The sequence below is a fragment of the Varanus komodoensis genome, unplaced genomic scaffold (genome assembly GCF_004798865.1).
Source record: "Varanus komodoensis strain SLA01 unplaced genomic scaffold, ASM479886v1 scaffold26, whole genome shotgun sequence".
NCBI lineage: Eukaryota > Metazoa > Chordata > Lepidosauria > Squamata > Varanidae > Varanus > Varanus komodoensis.
In genome coordinates this window covers 10,286,897-10,307,102 of record NW_025335684.1, presented here as the reverse complement: position 1 = coordinate 10,307,102, position 20,206 = coordinate 10,286,897, and the positions used below count along the sequence as shown (strand labels likewise).

The following is a 20,206-nucleotide window of genomic DNA, read 5'->3' as shown; positions in this document are numbered from 1 at the left end:
TAAAGGCACCGGGACCATAGGCAGACAGAGCACAGCAAGAGGAAGCCCGATACTCAGTCCAAGTCCAAGCCGGAGGCTGATCTACTGGGCGAGTCTGTAGAGATGGCAGTGGAGCCCAGAGCGAGCCAAGGGTCAAAGAGCCGAGGAAGGGAGAGAGACTGGCAGGGAGAGAAGAGGTGCAGGCAGGACACAGGAGCGGAGTTCCAGGTCTAACAGAGCTCCAGGTCAGCAACAACAGGAGACCCTCCTCACCGAGGCAGCTTCTGAGGGCAAGAACTGGTTCTTATATAGCTCTTGCCCAGGGCTCCCCAGGTGGACCTCATGAGCGCCCTGGCAGCTACTGTGGGCTGGGGACAGAATCCTGCAACCAACAGAGCTGCTGTGCCAGCCCTTGGCCAGCAGAGGGAGCCCTCAAGCTGCCTCGGGTCTTGACAGAACTCCATTGTAGTCATTCCAGTAATTAGCTATAAGGCTTACTGTCCTGATGAAGACCTCCAGAGAACAGATCCACCGCCTTGGCCAGAATCCATTCATGAGCATCACAACAAAAGGCCCTTTCAGCCCTGGGGAGAGCACTCGGAATAAACACCAAGTCCCTGTAAAGCTAGAACTCTTTGCAGGTTTCCAAGGCATTGCTTTTCATCGTTCTGATTCAAACAGAGGGCAGCTGAAGCTCACTGTGGGCCATTTGATCCCGGCAGGCACACCTGGCTCCAGAGTGGTTGCCATAGGCATCCATGGATGCCTTTGTAGCATCCTTTTCGGTTGATGACGCACCAAAGGAACGGCCTTTCTTCTGATGTTGTGTTCCCAGGGAAGACATCCCTGGTCCAAAGGCAGGCACCTTGCTCAAGAGCAGGTCGCAGCTGCACAAAACAGGCCGGATCTGCATCCAGAAGGAGGCTGCTTGTGTGGGACTCACCAGGAATGGAGCTCGCCAGGGATGGAGTCCCGTGTGACGACTGCCCAAGCAGCACTCCTCTTCCACCCCACCTGCAACAGCCTTTGTCTCGCTGCTCCGGATGCAGAAGAAGGTCGCCATTGTGCAGCCTTCATTCCGTGAGCACTTCCTCTCGGTTTGGTGCACTTTCCAAGACTGGGCTGAACATGAGAGGAAGCCTTCAAATGCTGGAGGGATGGGTTCCCATGAGTGCCGTCCCAACCCTAGATCCAAGTTCTCCTGGCTGCAAAGGCAGCGGGAGGCATGGGAGAACTCGGACTTCTGAACTGGACTGGTCCAGCATTACTAAAAGTTTGTTTGGATTGCAACTGTTCCCTTCACTGGACTGGCATTTTCTTTCAATCGCGAGTTTTTCTTTCCGCAATGATCATCGTTTTTGTTTTGTCTTACACATCAAGCATAGAGTGGAGGTATGGAGACAGAGCAGAAACATTGCCTGCTTTACCATGGGAGGAATACATACGAAAGCAAGAAGGGCACAGGCCTGCGTGTGGATCCATCCTGCCATCTTTCGAGGCAGACAAAGGTTCTGGGACTCTTAGCAATTCTAACTTGTGCATAGTGCTAGTGTTGCGACTTGTGTGTGATGGAAATTGTACAGCTCTGCCTAAATGTGCCTTAGGACAATTCAGTCCAGGGTCTAAAATAGCCCAATGGTGTCAAATATGAAATTGGGGATCTCTCCCCTCCCACCCTGTTTCAGGCAGCGATTCCTTCGTCCGACCCTGCGCTGAGCCTTCTGCGGACTTCGTTGAATTTAGTCACTCCTTGGGTGCAATATAAGGATACCCTTCCTTCGATTTGTCCTGCAACTTCTGCTGCTCCTCACTTCCACTCTCTCTCCGCTACGCTTTTTAAAGCTGCTGTTGTTTTCCAGGTCCCAGCTAAATTATTGTAATTTTCTTTCAAACAGGGAAAAGGAAGAAGACAAGGAGATGGCGGAGTTCCTCCGGATCAAGTTGAAAACTTTAGATAAAGTCGTTCGATCTCCTACCAGTGAGTGCTCTCTTTAAAATATCCTTGCAAAAAACACTGAATCAAACAATCCGGGGATTGCCTGAGGTTGGGCACCAACCCTGCATGAGGGTGTGACAGCTTTGGTGCAGAAGCCATGTGCATAGGACCGTTTCACCTTTACCTGCTGACAGGATGCCCGGTGTGTGCATTAAGGGCTCGGTGCCACCTTAAAACTCCGATCAAGCTATTAATGATGTTCTCCTGACCCTTGCAGGTACGCCCACAGAGAAGAAGGCGGAACCTCCTCCGCTCCCGCCCGACAAACCCACCATCGCCAAGACAGGAATCGCTCTGATCAAGGATTGCTGTGGGGCTGCCCAATGTGCCATCATGTAGCACCCCGTTCTCTGGGGCACACCTTTTTGACACACATAGCTAATGGATGAAAAACTGCAGGGGGTGTGTGTGTGTGGGGGGGAGAAAGGACGCAAGCGCATCCAAATATCTTGATAGTTGAGTTTCCCGTACAGTTTCTTACAGTAACTGTTGTAGTGCTGAATGTACCACTTGGTCAGTCCTTCACTGTTGCATGGATCACTCAGCAAGCATGCTTAGGTTAAGACAAGGAGTATATCTAAATATAACTATATCCAGGGAACAGAGAGGACTTGTAAAAAAATGTTACTCTTACACATACGAGAGGGATGACTCGCAGGGAACAGGCAGTGCCGATTTTTATCCATATTTACCTATCAAGGTTGGGACACTTCAGGCCTGTGGGCAGACCCCGCTGCCTGGGACTCTCCAAGGCCACATCTCTTCTCTCCTGCCCACCAGATATTTGGCAGTTTCCTTTGTCATGGTTTCCCTCCCTGTCCAAGATGGTTGAGCTGCCTTGTCTAAGGCACAGTTGCAGGCAGTAAGAGCTAAAATGTGCTTGCATTTTTGTCTCTTGGCCCATCCTCTTTGCCTTTGGCTCCTTCCAGCACTGGAACGTGCCCCAAGAGCTTCTCCAACATTGAATCCAACGCTCAGGGGGGAAGGCTCCACACCCCGATAGAGGTCTCTATAGATATATCGATATTAGATAGGTGTACATGGGGAGCAAACATCCCCTACCAGCTGTGAACTAGAAAATCATACTGAGTAATATATAGAATAGCAGTTTTAATAGTCTGTGTGTGTAGGATACATTCCACACTTCTTCCCTCGGCAAGCAGTGTTTGAGCGGTGGGCCAATCAAGTGGGCCGATCAAGCTGTGGGCCAATCAAGTGGGCCACTTGTTGCAACTACAGGTGTGTTAATAAAGATTGTAAATATGTGACGCAGCTAATAGCTGACCGGAAGCTGCTGAAGAATTCCCGTCTGTCTCTTGTGACTTTATTTATTAGACTTGTCATGCTTGACATGAGCAAGCCACTGGTGGGGGTGACATGCAGAACAAACGCCAGGAACCCAGGCCCAGAAGCCAAACTTTGCCCAGCTGGAGGCACATCTGGTATCTCAGCAATGTTTTAGTATCTCGGTGGTCGGTCAGTTGTCTTCTGCTAAATGCATGATGCGTCCAGCTCTGGGGGAGGACAGCCATCTGTCTGAGAGGCCCTTGGCACATGTTGCTCTCTGGGGGGGTGAACCGACAGCCAGTGGGTGGGAAGCACAAGCCAGGCGCTCATTAAATGGCACTTGTTCTTCAGCCTACTCAGGATCATGCCAGACAGATGGGAGGTACCCCAAATACTGAGATACGGATAGACCTTCATTCCAGGGGAGGGGCTTGGATTGCGGAAGGTCCCCCCACCTGATTGTTGGGGAGCTGCTTCTCCCCACAGTTCGCTTCATTCAGCAGGATCCCTGGATTCCATGTGCTGCTTTCAGGAGTTACCCTAGGAAGGCGAGGGGGCAGACGCCACCTGCACCCTCACAGCTGATCCTGCGTAAACCCGGATCTAACCTCCTGAGCAGACATCTTCACATGCTTTGTAAAGTAAGAAGGAAAATAAGCAGATGAACCATGGCCATTTTAGTTCCAAAAAGGGTAGGCAAAGATGGACACCAGCCCCCTTCCTGCATCCTTTGCTCTCTCTGATTAAACACGGCCCAACACAACTTGGAGATGGACGTGAAACGTGGAATCACCTCTTCATCTAGTGCTGAGGAATGGACTTGTGCTTGGAACGAAGGTAGCTCCAGGTCCAATCCCTGGCAGGACTGAGCAGCAAGGAGATGCTGGGAAAGGCCTCTGAAGAGCTGCTGCCAGTCAGAGCAGCCAGCACTAGACCAGGCAGACAAGCAGTCTCACGTGCCGAGAGGCCACGGGGATGCAGCTGGTGGTGGCGACGTGGTGCCCTCCGGATTCTAGCTTCCATAAGCACCAGCGATAATGGGATACGGGGAAGACAGTTCCCCTGGGGACAGAAGAGCAGGGTGCTTTCAGCTCCACAGCTGGACTTGGGCAAAGGCCCGGAGATTGGGACAAGCGAGCAGCTAGAGTCCTTAATTATGCCCCGAATCCTCATTCAGCAGAAAGGGGGTCCCTGCCTCAGCAGAAGAACTGCAGCTGGGAGCTGCACCTCCTGCTTTGTGCAGAGAAGGTCCTTGGTTTAGGCAGTGGCGTCTCCAGTTGAAAGGACCCGGCAGCGAGGAGTAGGCACATCTCCACCCGAGACTTTGGAGAACCGGGGCACGCTGGCATTCCGGGACTGCGGACTGTGCCCCAAGCAAACCTGTCCTATTTAGTTTGAATGCTAATACTGATTCAGGTTTTACTCAGCCACAGGATGTCTTGAAAAATTGCAGTTAGAACAAAAACCGTGTGGTATCAAAAATGCATGATTTGCTTTTAAATTATAGATTTGAGAAAGCCTGTAAAAAGCCACGTGCTTAAATGGGGCTTGGTGAGTCTAACATCTTCAGAGAAACAGGAACGTATCTTCGGATTCTGTACTAACATCTGGTGACCAGTAGGGAAGGTAAACATTCTAACTGGAAGGCCTGTTCCAAGTGATCTGGGAACAGAGTTCCTCCTTGACATGGTGTCTTCCAGCTGTTTTGAACTATAACTCCTAGCAGTCTGGACATCCTGGCTAAGGCTGACCATAACTGAAGTCCAAAACAGCTGAACAGAAGCCCCAAACAGCTGAAGGGCATCAGGTTAAGGAAGGTAGAGAAGGCAGTACTGGATTAGATGGACAAATTGCCTTAATTTTTAATTGTAACATTTCTACACAAGGGAAATTCTTTCTTTAAAACAGTTCTGTAAAGAGAGGGAAATTGTAGCTATGTAGATTTGAATGTATGAATTTGCTGTGAACCATGAAGAGCACTTTGGCTTTTGGACTGTATAAAATTGAAAATAACAACAGCAGCAGCTATTTCAACTCATAGATATGAAAATACAATTTTCTAAAAATGATACATACATTTCAATGAAGATGGACCTAGTATCCACCAAACTTTCCATTCATAAGCAGTGTCTGTATAAGTTCAAATGCAGAAAGTGTTGTTAGGTTCTCAATCCATTTCATTGCAAGGGTGCGTGTTTATCCTTCTGATGGTGTAAGATGGGTCTTTTGCTGATATAAAAAGACATGGCGAGCAATTTTGTGTGTTAACTTCCAGGAAACTAGCTGACAATTCAATATTTACTGAGGTACTTGTCTTCTCAAAGAGTGCTCCAATACAAAGTTTATTTGTACAATAACCTCCTTCCCCAAAGAGGCAACTATTGGGCATTGCAAAAAAATATGGTTAAAAGAATCAGTAGTCAGTCCACTTCCAAGGAGTTAATGCATCTCCAAACAGGAGGTGGAATGACTCCCTAAAGGAAGGCAGAGCCTTGAATTTACAGAAGCTCAGCAGGGCTGTGCTGGGCAGGACACTGTGGAGGGCATTCATTCATGTTGCTGTTGTTAGTCGCGAAGTCGTGCCCGACCCATCGCGACTCCATGGACAACACTCCTCCAGGCCTTCCTGTCCTCCACCATCCCCTGGAGTCCACTCAAGTTCACACCGACTGCTTCAGTGACTCCATCTTGCCACCTCATCCTCTGCCGCCCCCTTCTTCTTTTGCCACCAATTGTTCCCAGCATTAGGCTCTTCTCCAGGGAGTCCCTCCTTCTCATTAGGTGGCCAAAGTCTTTGAGTTTCATCTTCAGGATCTGGCCTTCTAAAGAGCGGTCAGGGTTAATCTCCTCTAGCACTGACTGGTTTGATAGCCTTGTGGTCCAAGGGACTCGTAGGGGTCTCCTCCAGCACCACAATTCAAAGGTCTCAATCCTTCGGTGCTCAGCCTTCTTTATAGTCCAGCTTTCACAGCCATACATTGCAACTGGGAAAGCCATGGCCTTGACTATACACACTTTTGTTGGCAGGGTGATGTCTCTGCTTTTTAGTATGCTGTCTAGATTTGCCATAGCTTTCCTCCCCAGGAGCAAGCATCTTTTTAATTTCTTGACTGCAGACCCTGTCTGCGGTGATCTTGGAGCCCAGAAAGATAAAATCTGTCACTACCTCCATTTCTTCCCCATCTATTTGCCAGGAAGTGAGAGGACTGGATGATCTTAGTTTTCTTAATGTTGAGTTTCAAGACAACTTCATTCATAGGGTTGCCTTAAGTCAGAGATGGCACGGAACAGAAACGAACATTTTGTGGTACTCCTCCAGCAATTAGTGAACTTAGACAAACCCTTATTAAAAAGACAGTGCAGCATCCACTCAAGACAGAACAAGAGTTTTTGCTGAATAAGACAGGACCTAAGATCCAGATGCTCAAACAGTAGTCCATCGATTAGACCTAATGGAACAATCGAGTTCCCTACTCTATTCCAGTAGAATATTAGTAAATAAGTATTTATTTACTTATAAGTATTTATAAACACGGATCATGGATCAACTTAATTGATCAGCCTCACTAAGTGTTTCCAACAGCAAAGGAGAATGAAGCTGAAAAAGCAACAAGGCCAAACCGGCATCTTAACAAATGTTGCAAGTCCAAATATTGGTATTCATCCGTAGCAGCCAATCATATACAGCTTGGAAAACTGAGATAGACAAAAACTCATAAACACCCATGAGCTGATCCAAGGTAAGAATTAACTTATCTATCCAGGTCCACCAGAAAAACATTTCCTTACCTGTTTTTACCACAGAGAGTCGGTTTAATGTGAGAAAATGGATAAAAATGTAATGAACTGGAGGCTATATATCATATACTGCAAACTGCTTTAACTGTGGGGAAAAAAAACAATATGCTTGATGCACTGAGAACCAAATGCCATCCAGTTAGAGAGAAGATCCAGACAGAAAGATTCGAAAACTGCCCAAGGTGGAAAACGTGATTTAAGCGGAAAAGACGGTCATTTTGTAGAGGTCAACAAATAGGCCCAACGATAAAAAGCAAGATCTGGGAATCCCACCTTTGCTGACTGGAAGTTGCAACCTTTTCAAGGAAATTCATGGTGGGGAGGAACAGCTTCCCCCCAGATTTAGGAAAGAGAGCATTGAGTTTCTGAAAATATTTGCTAGGCATAGATAGTTGAATCCCATGTGTAACAAACAATGAGAGTGCTTACCTTACCCCAGAACCTCAACCTTTAAGATGTCCATCTACCCGTACCCTGTGAGACTTCATTAATCAATCTGTTTAAATTTAGCTTGATCATTTGAGATTTGTCCCTGGAAATAAATGTTCTCAAACATCTGGGCACCACCAAAATCACCAATTAGCTAATACACCGTGACAATTGTATTAATTCAGACTTTGATCAATTAATAGGCAGACAAATCACTAAAAATATTAAATACATGCCTCAAAGCTGGAAGAGATTACTGGTGTTTCAAGATAAGCAATAAGCAGTCATCAGTATAACTGATGAATAATTTTAATTCCAAATTTTAAATGCACAGAACTGTGAACAATGCTGTATCTCTGTCTGCTAACTCTCCAATGTAAAAGAATGCAGAAAAGAGATGGTTAGTCATAAATATAGTTCTTGGGGTTGAATGTAAGATTTTGCCCAACATGACTCAATGTAGCAAAAATAAATTTTCCGTGAATTTGGCCCAAGGATTTCTCTGAGTCTAAAGAAAGAAGGGCACCTGGACCCATAAACTTTATGCCTACCCGGCAGGCAACTAATCTAACATGATCAGTGTTATCTAACCTGGCATAAGTTCTTCAGCAGTCTCTTAGAAAGAGACCTTTTGTCATACTGCCAGAAATGATGTTTGTTCACTTTGTACTAGCAGCCACAGTGCTAAGACCAAGGTCTCAAGGACCATCAGACCCAGCCAAAGTGAGTCATGATTTGGCACAGTCACAGAAACAAGACAGCATGACTGGTGAAGAGTCTTTTGGTGGACTTCCTTGATTGGTGGCATGAATATCCAGAAACGGAGAAGATGTCAGGGCCACATCAAACCCACCTCAATCCATTGGTTGTATAGACGTCACCACTCCAAACGTTGTTTTGATCTGGTTAGAATACTGGCCTTGCATCATTTCTGAGTAGGCAGTCATGAGTTTTGAACTTCCTAACGATGATGAAGGAATGGACTCCCATTTAGCCTCTTCTCATAAGACAAGGATGCAGAACTTCAGACAATGGGCCAGGTACGACTCTGACTCCTGGTTGTTTGGTTGCCTGCCTTATGCATGGTTTTGTTTCCGTTTTAAGAAGTTAAAATGCCACCCCTGAGGAGCACTGGCAGGTAGTAAGAGCTTACACAGATCCTTTGGGTACTTTAGCCGCACCCCTTTGCTTTCGGCCTTGTTCACTCTTGGAATGAGCCCTTTCCAAGAGATTCTCTGAAACTGAACTTTGCCTTCAGGTGGAAAGTTATGCAACACCCCTTTCTTAAGACGTCGTCCTCTCGACTCAGACCCCCTTCTCCTGAAGCTCTTCCTGTTTCTCCTCCAGAAGGGGGTCACCTTGCACTACCACCTCACCCAACATTTCCTGGACAGGCTGCAAGGTTCAGCTGCAGGGTTTCCTCAGCAGGACTGTCCTCTGTTTGGGTTGTTCCTCCAAACAAGGGAGAATTGTTCACAGGGAGGCTGGAAAACTCTCCCAGGTGTGGGTTCCAGAGTGGACCAACCTTTCCGGAATCATGGACTTGCAGACTTTGTCAATTTTTTGTGGGGTGGGAGGTGTTAATTGCATCTAATGTAGATTAGTTCATTTGGGACCGTGTGTATTAGCACTAATGTGAATTAGTGCAAGAAAGAAAAACTTGAGTAAAAACCCAATTCTGTCAATGAGTAGACAGCATGAAAGATGCCTGCTAATCTGTGAAATGCAAACAGAATGGATTTAACAAAATCCATACACGCTTCATTGCTCATCAAGATTAGTCCCCTGTCAAAGCCTGAGTTTACTTCCCTGACTGTTAAGGAAGGCAAGCGAGTGCACAGGGGTGGGCCTGCCACCAGCTTAGTCCTCTCTTGCTGGCCTTTCCCCACACACGGGCTCTCCAGCTTCCATCTTTCCCAGTTCTTCCAAATCTTCTCTTGGCTCCATGTCTGCCTTTTCCCTTTATCTTTTGCTCTTCTTCCAGCACTCCTCATGCCATCCCTACACCTCTCTGGCACCCTCCTGTGTGTGTGACTTCAGGGTCTGACAATTCCCACCCATCTCCATTCACTTTGCAGCTGTAACTCATCCAGGGAGTTAGAACAGGCCACAGAGGCTCATCCATCTTGCTGGTCAGATTGAACCATCCCTACCTGACCCTACTGCAGTGGGAGCCTGGGCGAAAGCGGCAGCCCAGGAAGATTCCCATAGGAGAGTTAAGAGGCTGGATGTTGCAGTGCCAGAATTTCAGCCTAGCGAGGCAGCAAGTTCCTGCTCACTAGACTCTAGACGCAGAGTCCACTCTTCCTTCTAGGAAGTGCAGACAGTCCTCATTTTATTTTGACAACCATCCTGCAGATCGGTTGGGCTGAGGCTGGTGGTGAAGCAGGCGGGAATCCAATGCGGGTCACTTCAGGACAAGCACAACAAGCTGTCCCATATACCGTGCTGGCCTTAGTCTAAGCCACTGCTGGGAGACGAGATTGTCTGCCCAGCAAGACAGAGTGCGCCCTGTGAAGAGGCCCACAGGGACATGGCATGCAAATGCAGCTGGCTCAAGTAAGCGAGCAAGGCCAGAGGCCGAATCAAAAAACAGAACAAGCTGAATGAACGCTTTCCAGAATCCATTTGGTCATGGAAGGATGGGCTGTGTTTTCAAAAGCAATCAGTTCAGATGTCTGGCAAGAGCAAATGGTCTGTACCCCATCTGTGAAGGAAGTGGTGGAGAGAGAGAGAGAACAGGGGATCAAGGGAAAAAAAAAAAAAGAGAGAGGCATGGGAGCGAATGAGGGGAGAAAGAGGCCAATTCCTAGTTTGGACCACCTGGATGTTTGTACCATGTGAGGAGGCTGAGGGGTTGGGGTAGTTTTCTGTACAAACTTTGCCAGCCTGTTACAGTGGGAAGTGTTGAAGACTTTCATTTTTATGTGGGTGGGGGTTCTAGGGCATGGACCGAACAATATGACTTTACATATAGTACATTTCGGCATGGTTATCAAAAAAAGAGGAATGCTTCTAAAAAATTTACATGCTTGCTTGAAAATTTTATTGACAACTGTTTGGTCCCAACACACAGAACAGAATTTGGAGCCACAAAGGTCATCCAAAGGAATTAGACAATGCAGGAGAAAGATGAGTGCTTGTCTCCTACTGTATCCCATCCAGACAGTACACGAGTCAGGAGCTTCAATGATACTTAAAAAAAAAAAAAAACCACACACAGCCGAGAAATCTAAATTAGCCAAGTACAAATTAAAGAATTTAATTGTCTTAATTTTCAAATCTGTCAAGTCACATTATTTCTTCAAGCCTTTGTAAAAAGAAACATTGAATTGGATGGCCTTGTTCTGTGAAAAACAAATTTCTCCCAAATCGTATTCTCACTTTCAATCAGCAATTTTGGTCAGAATTACACATGAATCCAGAAAGATTTCTCATTTTCTACAAAGGGCATAACCACATCTGTATTTCAAGTACTCGGGAGTACCATAGTTCTCTAGGTTTCACCCAAGCCTGGCCTAGCACATAATTTTAGATGACTTGCAATTCAAAATGATGACTGATTCTGCATGCCATGACGAACACAAAGTGCCCAGGTTTTCTTTTCATGCAGTCTACACATCAGGAAAATGGAAAGATGATCTCAAATAAATTTATGTAACGGCTAAAATAACTAAGCATTTATTCCTACAAACCCCATGTCTGCAGAGGAAATGTAAGGATCTGAAACACACTGTGCCTTGCCATGATATCAGAAAAACCTCCAGTATTTCCCTGCATTCACAATGGCTATATAATTTAGTACTGTTTAATACTTGCTTTGTTTAAAAGTCTTTTTTTAAACAAAATCAATTTTATTCTTTTAAAAAAGGTTGTCTATAGCCATCGAGTGGCATTTTTCAGTTGCTGACCATTGGATCCAAGCCTATTTCTCGATCTCTCATGCATTAGAAAATACGGTTGAAAAAAAATACATATCTGTCCAGCCAGTGGAAACCTGCGCTGCATAGTTTCTTTCTTTTAACAAGCGGTAACAATCCATGCCTGGCAAATACAACCCATTGTAAGTGCCAAGTTTACCCAACAGGGGTATAAAGCTTCTGAAGACGTTTTAGCTCAATAAAAAAGAAAGTTCGAGGACTCCACTGACTTGTCTCCTTCAACAAAGGCTGGCCTTTCTAAAAGCCAACAAAAATACCACCAATAGGAATTGGAAGCAAAAAAGTACACACAGAAGAGCAGCTTTGAACACTCGAAGAAAACTTCAGAATAAAAACCAGACACAGTTAAAAACATACTAACTCGAATTAAGCTTCCCATTTACTACTTTAAAAAGTTAGAAAACAAGGTTAAGTACAGTAACCTTGGCCTTTCCACTCACTGCTCTTATTTTTCTGCTAGTGGATGCAGCATTGTTACCTTCCATCTTAAAAAAGCTCCTCTAACCCCTGGTTGTGATTCATAATTTATGCACTTAAATGCATATTTCTGAAATCCCAAATACTCCTGTAATCCCATCAGCAGAGGCAGCAAGAAGCACCTGAACATCTACTTCGAAACGCATGCCATTTTTCTCAGTCCAAATCAGCATCAACTTGGAGCTCTCATAAAAGGGAAGCTTAAAATATCCTCAACTTCCTGCAAGATTCCTCAGTGGTACTAAGTTATTACAGAAGGCATTTAAAAGGGGTTTTGTAATAATCCCAACATAATCTTCTACAGTCATCTTTTGATAAGAGTTAATTACAAGTCATCTAAAAAAACCCTACATTTTGCCCGTATCAATTTAAGGCTGAAGACCCCATATTTCAGGTGTTATTCCAGCCTTACAATGACAGGTTGTAAGGTTGGAATAAAACCTTCCTGAACAAGAAGAACTCTACGGGCTGGTTCGCAGGAAAGATTCAACAGTGGGATATTATTGCCTGCAAAAAATTCAAACTAGAAACAGCCTATAGATGAATATGTTGTATGTAGGATTATATCACTTAGGAGGTTTCAGAAACTGAAGATTTATCGTTTACTTTCTGCCGGCATTCAACAGAATGAAAAGGAAATGGTAAAATGCTAAATTATCCTTGACAAACGCTTGAAGTACAAATAAAAATACCTGCCCAGCTGAATTCAGTGTAAATTGAACAAAATCCTCCCAGAAGGCAGCCAACAGTGACAAGCAGAAGAGAAGTGACCACCCTCCCGCTCCAGAATTGTGATTAAAAACAGAAAGGGTAGCCAACAGCTTCATTTTCTGTGCAGTCGAACAAGGTGTTGCCTTTCATACCACAGCAGGACTTAAAGCTTGGTTACAGGTGCAAGTGAAAATTTTGCTGCCAACTTCACCCGGTTTTTATGCTGCTTTTTGGCTGGGCTGTCCGTGGCTTCTTTGCTTGCCTGGGAATCGGGGGATGGGTAGGGACGTGTTGAAGTCTTTTCTGCAGACATGTGGCTCAGTTCTTCTTTTGCTTGTAACGAGCAACCGGCCTTCTCTTCTTCCTCCGTTAGAATCATCATCTCTAAACATGAAAGCAAGTTTAGCCTTTAAAAAATATTACTCAGACTACAGCACACATTAGTCCATTTTTTTAGAAAGCTGGGGAATGTCTGAAAACCTTCCACTTTCTCCCCCAAGGGTGCTACTGCATGTAAACTGCCCAGAGAGCCTATGGCCTGTGGGATGGGGTATCAATCAATCGATCAGTCCCAAAAGCAGTATTATTTGAGCGCTTAGGTGAGCTTTATATTTTGCTGGTCTACACATACCGAGAAAGAGGTTGTAGCTGGGGTGGGTTTAGGGTTTGTTTTTTTTTTAAGAAAAACAAGTACATTTCCTCCTGTAGAAAGCAAACAAGCTAGAAAAAAGAACAGGCCAGAATCTTGTCTGTCTGATATGCTAGCTTTCTGCTTATAAGGTTATTTATCTAGGAAAGGATTCAAAAAGCGACACCAGCAGGTTCAAGTGCCGCACTCTGTGCATGAAGACCGGGCTTCCTCATTTAGCCTTGGGGGTGGGGGGCGGGGAGTGATCGATTTTGAAGCTCATGTGATAAAGAACATCTTCTAATGAAGACACTCTTGCCCTGAACTTCTACGAGCGCCTCAAGGCAGGCATCCTTTCAGACAGACTCGCCTTTACCGGAAAGGGTTGCTGGATGTTCTTCGAACTGAATGAGGTCTGCGGATTCAAGGATGACCGGGTCTGGTCGCAGCTGCGGGGAGGGAAGGCAGGACGGGACTGGCTCACACAAGAGATCAACAGCTGACGTGTTCGTGAGGCAAAGGAGCTCTTCATCAGTTTGATTAGGAACTGCAGGAAAACAAAGGGGAAGCAAGACGATCTTTTTAAAGTACTGCACATCCCGTGATTCAGGGAGCTGTTCTAGGCACCTTGTGAGTTGCCATGGCTTCTGAATTTTCCCTGAAAGCAGAAGCCTTGCGTACGCTGCACTATTCTTGGAACTCACTGGAAATTCTCTGCCGCAGCTCAAAATAGAAACCAAGTCATCCACAAGTCCTTCTGGATCATAATCCCAGAGCTTACACTTCTATAAGGTTGTGACAACAGTGCCTGAGCGAATCTAGTTTTGCAAGTTGTCCCCGAATCATTGTGCCAAGGTACTTGTGACGCGATTTGTCGTAACAACTATGAAACCATGGAACTGCACAACTCAACAAATTTAATTCTTGAGTCATTCTAAGTAACAGGGGAGAATACATAATCTGGAAAATTCTCTGCCATACGTCCACCAAAAATACGGACTCTTAAGACCGAGTGGGATTCTTTAGGCATCGGGAACATCTCTTCAAAATAAAGACACTGGCTTAGAAGAATGCCCGTGAAGATTTCCCCCAAAGCCTTGATATGGCTGGGAGGGGGAAGCTCTAATATTAGCAGACTTAGCTAAGCCCAACCGGATAAAAACATCCTTGACCATTTTAAAAAATGCTGACATTTTGTCACCACTGAGGTCACATCAGCAAAAATAATTAGGGGATAAACCACCGTGAAAAAAGAGTAGTGATGAAAGAAATACCTCCTGTGGGTTAATTCTGAAGAAAGACTGGGTGGAGCACAAACGGTATCAAATGCAGCGATGGCAAAAGACTGCCATTTGACAGTGATGCGGTTGGAAGCCACACAAACCCAAGCAACTTGGTTGCAAATACACCTACTTTATTTATTTATTAAAACATTTTTATGCCACCTCGGGGCGGCTCACATCACTAAGTTAAAATTACTTTACAAGCAACTCCTCATCCACTTTTTGAAACAGGGCAGCAGCAACGTCTTATGAGACATGAATTTACTTCCAGCCAGAAGCAGCCACAGCCTAGCACACCGACGGCCACCTGGGTTCATGCACGCCCAAGGCCATACTCCTCGCTGAGGAGAATCGACAGCAACAAAGCTGGGGAGGTGAGAACACCCAGCAGCAGCAGAGCTGTCTCAAAGCCTGAGTGGGACCAACCAACACTGACAGAACCACTGCAGTCCCAGGGCCGCTGAGCCGAGCTGCAAGAGCATTAGATTGGGACTCGCCCCACTCGGAAAGAGGGCTCACCAGGAAACCTCAGCACAGTATTTGATTCTTAGCCTGCCATGCCTCACAGGGTTGTTGTGAAGATAAAATGGAGGATGACAAGCACAGACACTGCCTTGAGCTCCTTACAGGGAAGGCAGGGTTTTAATGTAAAATGGAGTGCCGAAATTGACGGATACGAAACCAGCAAAGGAACCTGAACGGACTACATGGGAGCAAGGAAGATACGGGTGCATCTGCCATGGGCAAGGAACGGGCACAGCAGGTTCATCAACGGCTCTTGCATCTCAAACCCACTTTTTCTTTAAGCAATTTCCATCTTGATCCAATCAGCTTCCTCTGTTTTGTAACACCGAGTTACATACTTCCTATACCTCTGACACACTTTCTTTCTCCATTTATTTTGTTGTGTATCCTAGAATTCCGCTAATTTCAAATCTTTAAGCAGAGAATGGCCAGCTGTACTTAAAAAAAAAACAACAAAAAACAAAAAACTGAGACATTTTATAAACCCGTTATAAAAAACACGGGTACAAAATTAGATCTTTAAGAATGCACATATGGTTATAGGCCAGGACATTCAATCCGGCACCCCATGTAAACCTACTCCTGTTGACTCATTTGAACAGCCAGACTTCCTGGCTTGTCATGCCAGGCAAAAAGTGGGCAGCATTTAGCACAAGGGTCTCTACACCTATGGCGGCAAGTTGTGGGTTTCCCCCAAAATAGCTGTACCAGGTCTGACAGGGACACTGAGGGAGTGGGGGGATGGATGCAGGCAGGGCTTTTTTTTGTCATAGAACGCACCGGAACGGTGTTCCGGCACCTTTTTTGACAGATTTTTCCAATGGAGTGATTTTGAATTGCCTGAGGGCTGATTGTGTGTCCGTGCTGATTGTGAGAGTGCTGCTCGGCTTGGGACACTGCTCGGCTTGGGCTTGGTGTGTGTGGTCACGTGCTGCGGCGGTGACCATTATGTTTATGTGTGTGTAGAGTGACTGGCTATGTGCAAAAGGTAATTAAGTTCTTTATTTCAAAAAAAGTTGGTGAATTGAAAATCTTTTTTCGTGTAAAAGTGTGACTCCAAGACATGAGTTCCAGCACCTTTTTTTTTTTTTTTTTAACAAAAAAAGCACTGGATGTAGGGCTGGGCGGGGAGAAGTGGTGGCAACGACAAACACAATCCTAACTGCAGTTAGCATGTGAGAGATCATAACTTCCTCAGACGGCTTGGCTCTCAACTCTCCAATTCATGTGCATTAAAACCATTTCAACATGTACAGCAAACTGGCCAACAATGTATTACCAGCAGTTGGTGTTTCCAGTTTTAATTCCAAGGATTCACTTGCTCTCGCTGCCTCTGTAGCTCGTCTGTCGCTATCGGCAAGCTGACCTCCGCGATCTTCATCGGCGAGGGGGAGACTGGGTGAGCTGAAACGAGCTGCGGGAAGACGGGGGGGTTTGCCATGTTGGTCCTTGGCCAAGAAGCCTACTAAACTTAGTGCAAAAAAACTTGGGCCAACTCAAGACTGGTACTTACTTTTCATGTCATTCTTTAGGACAACAATTCTCTTATGACCATGGCCTTTTATCCATACTACCTAATTAAAGGCAACAATGACAAGAAGTTCGAAATGAGGAAACCCAGTTAAATTCTTTCTATTTTAAAGACAGCACTCGGCTTTTTTCTCCTTCCTACATCCTTCCTTGATAATAACAACATTTAACCTTACGCTGGATTCCAGCTATTTCTTGTTTTAAAAAATCACAAGTATTCCACCCACCCCAAAGAAACCTGAATTAGGCAAAAAGTACTGCTGTCTTTTTAATCCCTTCATTGTATATCCTCTATGGCTCCATGGGACTCCCAGCAGAAATTAATGCTTATGAATGGTTATTCGAACACATTAAGACCAAGGAGGGTACTTTTGCAGGGGGCGGGATGGAGAGCACAAGAGAGAGAACTAGATTGTGAGTGTCCACAGAAATATGTTCTCAGGCATAAATCTGGGATTGCTCCTCTAGCCCAGGAGTGGACAACCTACCGCCAACTCTTGTTGCAGGTGCAGGGAAGGTGCAAGCCTGAACCAGCTGGCTGGGCATGCCAGGAGCTCTAAGCCCCTTTACTGCCTAAACTTGCACAGGGCAGTGGCCTAAAATAATAAAATTTCTCTTTTATTAAATAGCACAGATGAACCTTCCCTTATTGGAAAATTCTTTAAAAGCCTTGGGTGAGCTAAGAGATGCTTCCTACACCTGTCACCACGGACGATCTACAGGTGAGAATTTGTGCCCCCCCCCCCCCAAATACTGAGTGGGCCACGCTGCATTTATGCAAGAAAAACCAGGACGTTTTGAACAGATCAGGTACATCACAACTTAAAAGATAAATGTTCTCCCTCTAACATAACTGCCAAAGGCGTAAGAACAAAGCTGGTAATCCTAACTGGGTTGCCCAAGCTCCTAGTTCCCTACCTCTCATCAGAAAATTAGGACTTCCAGCTTGGAACCAAAAGCCATCAAGTTATTCAGCACATGCCCAGCAAAAATATCAGTGAAGAGGACACACAACTTCATCTTGATGCACTTAAACAGAACTTAAGTGGATCCAGCTTCTTTTGGGCTGCACCCATCAAGGGTAAGACAGAAGGAAGGAAGTTGCAGGCTCTCTTTCCCCAGGAGAAAGAAAAGCCTGCATATTAACTCGTGTGTCAACACAAGCGCTTTCCCAGCCTGGTACCCTTCAGTTGTTTGAGACTGCACTGCCTATGCACCCAGACCATCTACCACAGTGCTGGGGAAATTGCAGTCCAGACACCTGAAGGGTCCCCGGGTGGAGACAGCTGCGACGGATGCACTGCACTGGTTAGTGTCTGGCTGACCACAGCACTGATCCCTCAAGTTCCACCAAAAGGGGGAATAGCTTTGCATTTAGAGAGGCATGATCAAGTTTACCCATCCAAACCAAAGGGAGGTGTGCTAGTGAGTCAGCAACTTCACTCTGACAGCATCTTCCACCAATGCTGTAAGCGCTGGCACTCCACGGCATCATCCGTAATAACAACACCTCCAAAGTGACAGCTGGGAATCTCAGGATTAAATGTAATTATACTAAACACAACCACAGCAGCCACAAACCGGTGGAATTGCTCCCAGGAGTTCTTCAAGGTTATTGTAGCCATATGCTTTGGGCTGCAAAACTTCGCCTGTGTATTTGCTATAGGCAGTGGAGAACTCGTGAAGGAAGATCTGTTGATAGTGGTAGGTGTGAAGCAAAGACCTCACTTTCTTGGCAAACACGTACAGGCTTGTCAGCTTCACATATTCCGCCTCGCCATCAGTAAAAACCTGAGGGGGGAAAACAGAGGCGATCAGGTGGCATTTCCAACACCTGTGTGCAGAGGGGCATTTAAGAATGTGGATCTGCCCATGTAAGCCAGTGCTTTATGTCCCAGCAGGTGAGTCAGTAGTGTAACGTTAGACTGGGACAACCACAGACAATAGCCAGATAGGGAAAACAGTGGCCCAGAGTGGCCACAATGGCTGCTGCTGACTCTCCACAGACTCAGTTATTGGCCACTGGAAGTTTACTCCATTCCCTTCTGCTGCAGGGAATGGCCCAAATTAATTAATTAATTAATTAATTAATTAATTAATTAATTAATTAATTAAAAACATTTCTATGCCGCCCCATTCACCAAAGCCTCGGGGCGGCTCACAACAAAATTAAAATACATTCAAAATATAAAACAAATTAACAATATAAAATAAGTCGCCCTGGCCAGATGAAGACTCAATTCACCTGGTCCAGGCAATACACTGAAAGGCAAGGCAAGGGGGAACTGCCTTGAGCAACCTACTCCAAGCCGGAGGCCTTCCAATGCATTTGGGCCGCAACTCCCAGAATTCCCATCCAGCAGGGCCACTGACTGGGAATCCTGGGCGTTGCAATCCAAGTGTGTCTGGAAGGCACCGGGTTGGGGAAGGCTGGTCTTTAGAGCTGTCTCCCAAGTTGGACATGTGGCTCTGGGCTGGAAATCAAGGCAGTTTGTCCCTGCATCCTGCAGCTACCAGGAGCTGCCGAGAGAGAGACTCAGACTCACCTACCTGGATCCTTCCTTCCCTTGCTTCGACCCTGGCATCATCCATTGCTAGCCAGAAGCCGTGCCTCTACATAAATTACTGGCTAACTTTTGACATCGGTTTCATGCCTCCTCATCTTGTTTCAATGCCTCCAGGGGCTAAAGACATCATCTGCTGGGGCAAGGCTGAGTACGCCCCACTCCTGCCATGCAAAGGGCCTCACACTCAAGACCCAGCACATGCAAGTGGAAGGATCCAGTGAGTGGAAGCTGGGAAAATCCCTCTGCCTGAAACTTTGGGGCAGCCCCTGCCAGTCAGGAGAGACCATACGAGCCATATGGAGAGAATCCCTGTCTCCTGTGTCCAAAATTGCGCTTTATGGTTCGGCTGTGTGATCCCGTCCCCATGGACCATCACAGGAGGCCCTCCTCTGTATCAGGCACGGTACTGGCAAAGGAATGCTTCCTCCAGTGCTTTCTCAGCCTGTGATCTTGGCCTACCAGTCTGCAACCAGCAACTGCTCCGCCCACGGTTTCCTTGCTTTGCGTGGCGCTTATTTCACTTCAATGGGATGCCTCACTTCCGCACGTACTGCAGCGGATCTTTATTTTGAAGGGGGGGGGGGGGGAACTTAAGTCATCATCAACAACCAAACTGGAGAGAGTCACGTGGGGAGAGAGCGCGAGAGTTATGCCGGGCATTGAGAGCCACATCACCTTCCTTACCTCAATGAAGTAAGGCACACTTATCAGCAGGTCAGTAAATGTGATGAAGCCATATTCACATGGATTAAGGGCAGTCCCGTGGGTGGTTTCATAATGATTTTTAAGCTCTTCAACAGAAATAGAGGTGGTTTCATCCAAAGTCATCAGGAGGACCAGCAGCTGTGCAGTCAAGGCCCGGAGAGACTTTTTATTTATAAGCTGAAGCTGTTTCCCGGATTCTGTGTCAACAACCTGAAGAAGTTTGAATAATGGTGTTTATAAAAAAGCTGTGCCAACGTATATTCAAGGTTTCCTTAAAATACAAAATGCCTGTTCTCCCTCAGGATTTAAATGTTATACAACTGCCACAAAGAAAGGCTGTGCACCTCTAA

The 20,206-nt window shown here is 45.9% G+C and overlaps 2 protein-coding genes across 5 annotated transcripts in view; one reads left to right on the top strand and one right to left on the bottom strand.

Moving 5' to 3' along the window:
• BMERB1 (bMERB domain containing 1) overlaps positions 1–2,314 on the top strand; it is a 34,040-nt gene extending 31,726 nt beyond the window's left edge. The window contains exons 5-6 of the mRNA XM_044433748.1: positions 1,875–1,957; positions 2,193–2,314. Of these exons, the coding sequence (XP_044289683.1) occupies positions 1,875–1,957; positions 2,193–2,314 (205 nt within the window). The remainder of the gene's footprint in view (positions 1–1,874; positions 1,958–2,192) is intronic.
• An 8,198-nt stretch (positions 2,315–10,512) lies between these two features.
• Positions 10,513–20,206, bottom strand: part of MARF1 (meiosis regulator and mRNA stability factor 1) — a 34,882-nt gene continuing 25,188 nt past the window's right edge. For 3 of the 4 annotated variants that reach the window (XM_044433305.1, XM_044433308.1, XM_044433307.1), the window contains 6 exons: positions 19,836–20,066; positions 18,166–18,375; positions 16,568–16,628; positions 16,334–16,468; positions 13,617–13,793; positions 10,513–13,002 (listed from right to left, as the gene is read on the bottom strand). In XM_044433305.1, coding sequence (XP_044289240.1) covers positions 12,782–13,002; positions 13,617–13,793; positions 16,334–16,468; positions 16,568–16,628; positions 18,166–18,375; positions 19,836–20,066 — 1,035 coding nt within the window. In that variant the 3' untranslated portion in view covers positions 10,513–12,781. The remainder of the gene's footprint in view (positions 13,003–13,616; positions 13,794–16,333; positions 16,469–16,567; positions 16,629–18,165; positions 18,376–19,835; positions 20,067–20,206) is intronic. The other variant, XM_044433306.1, reaches the window with a different exon arrangement.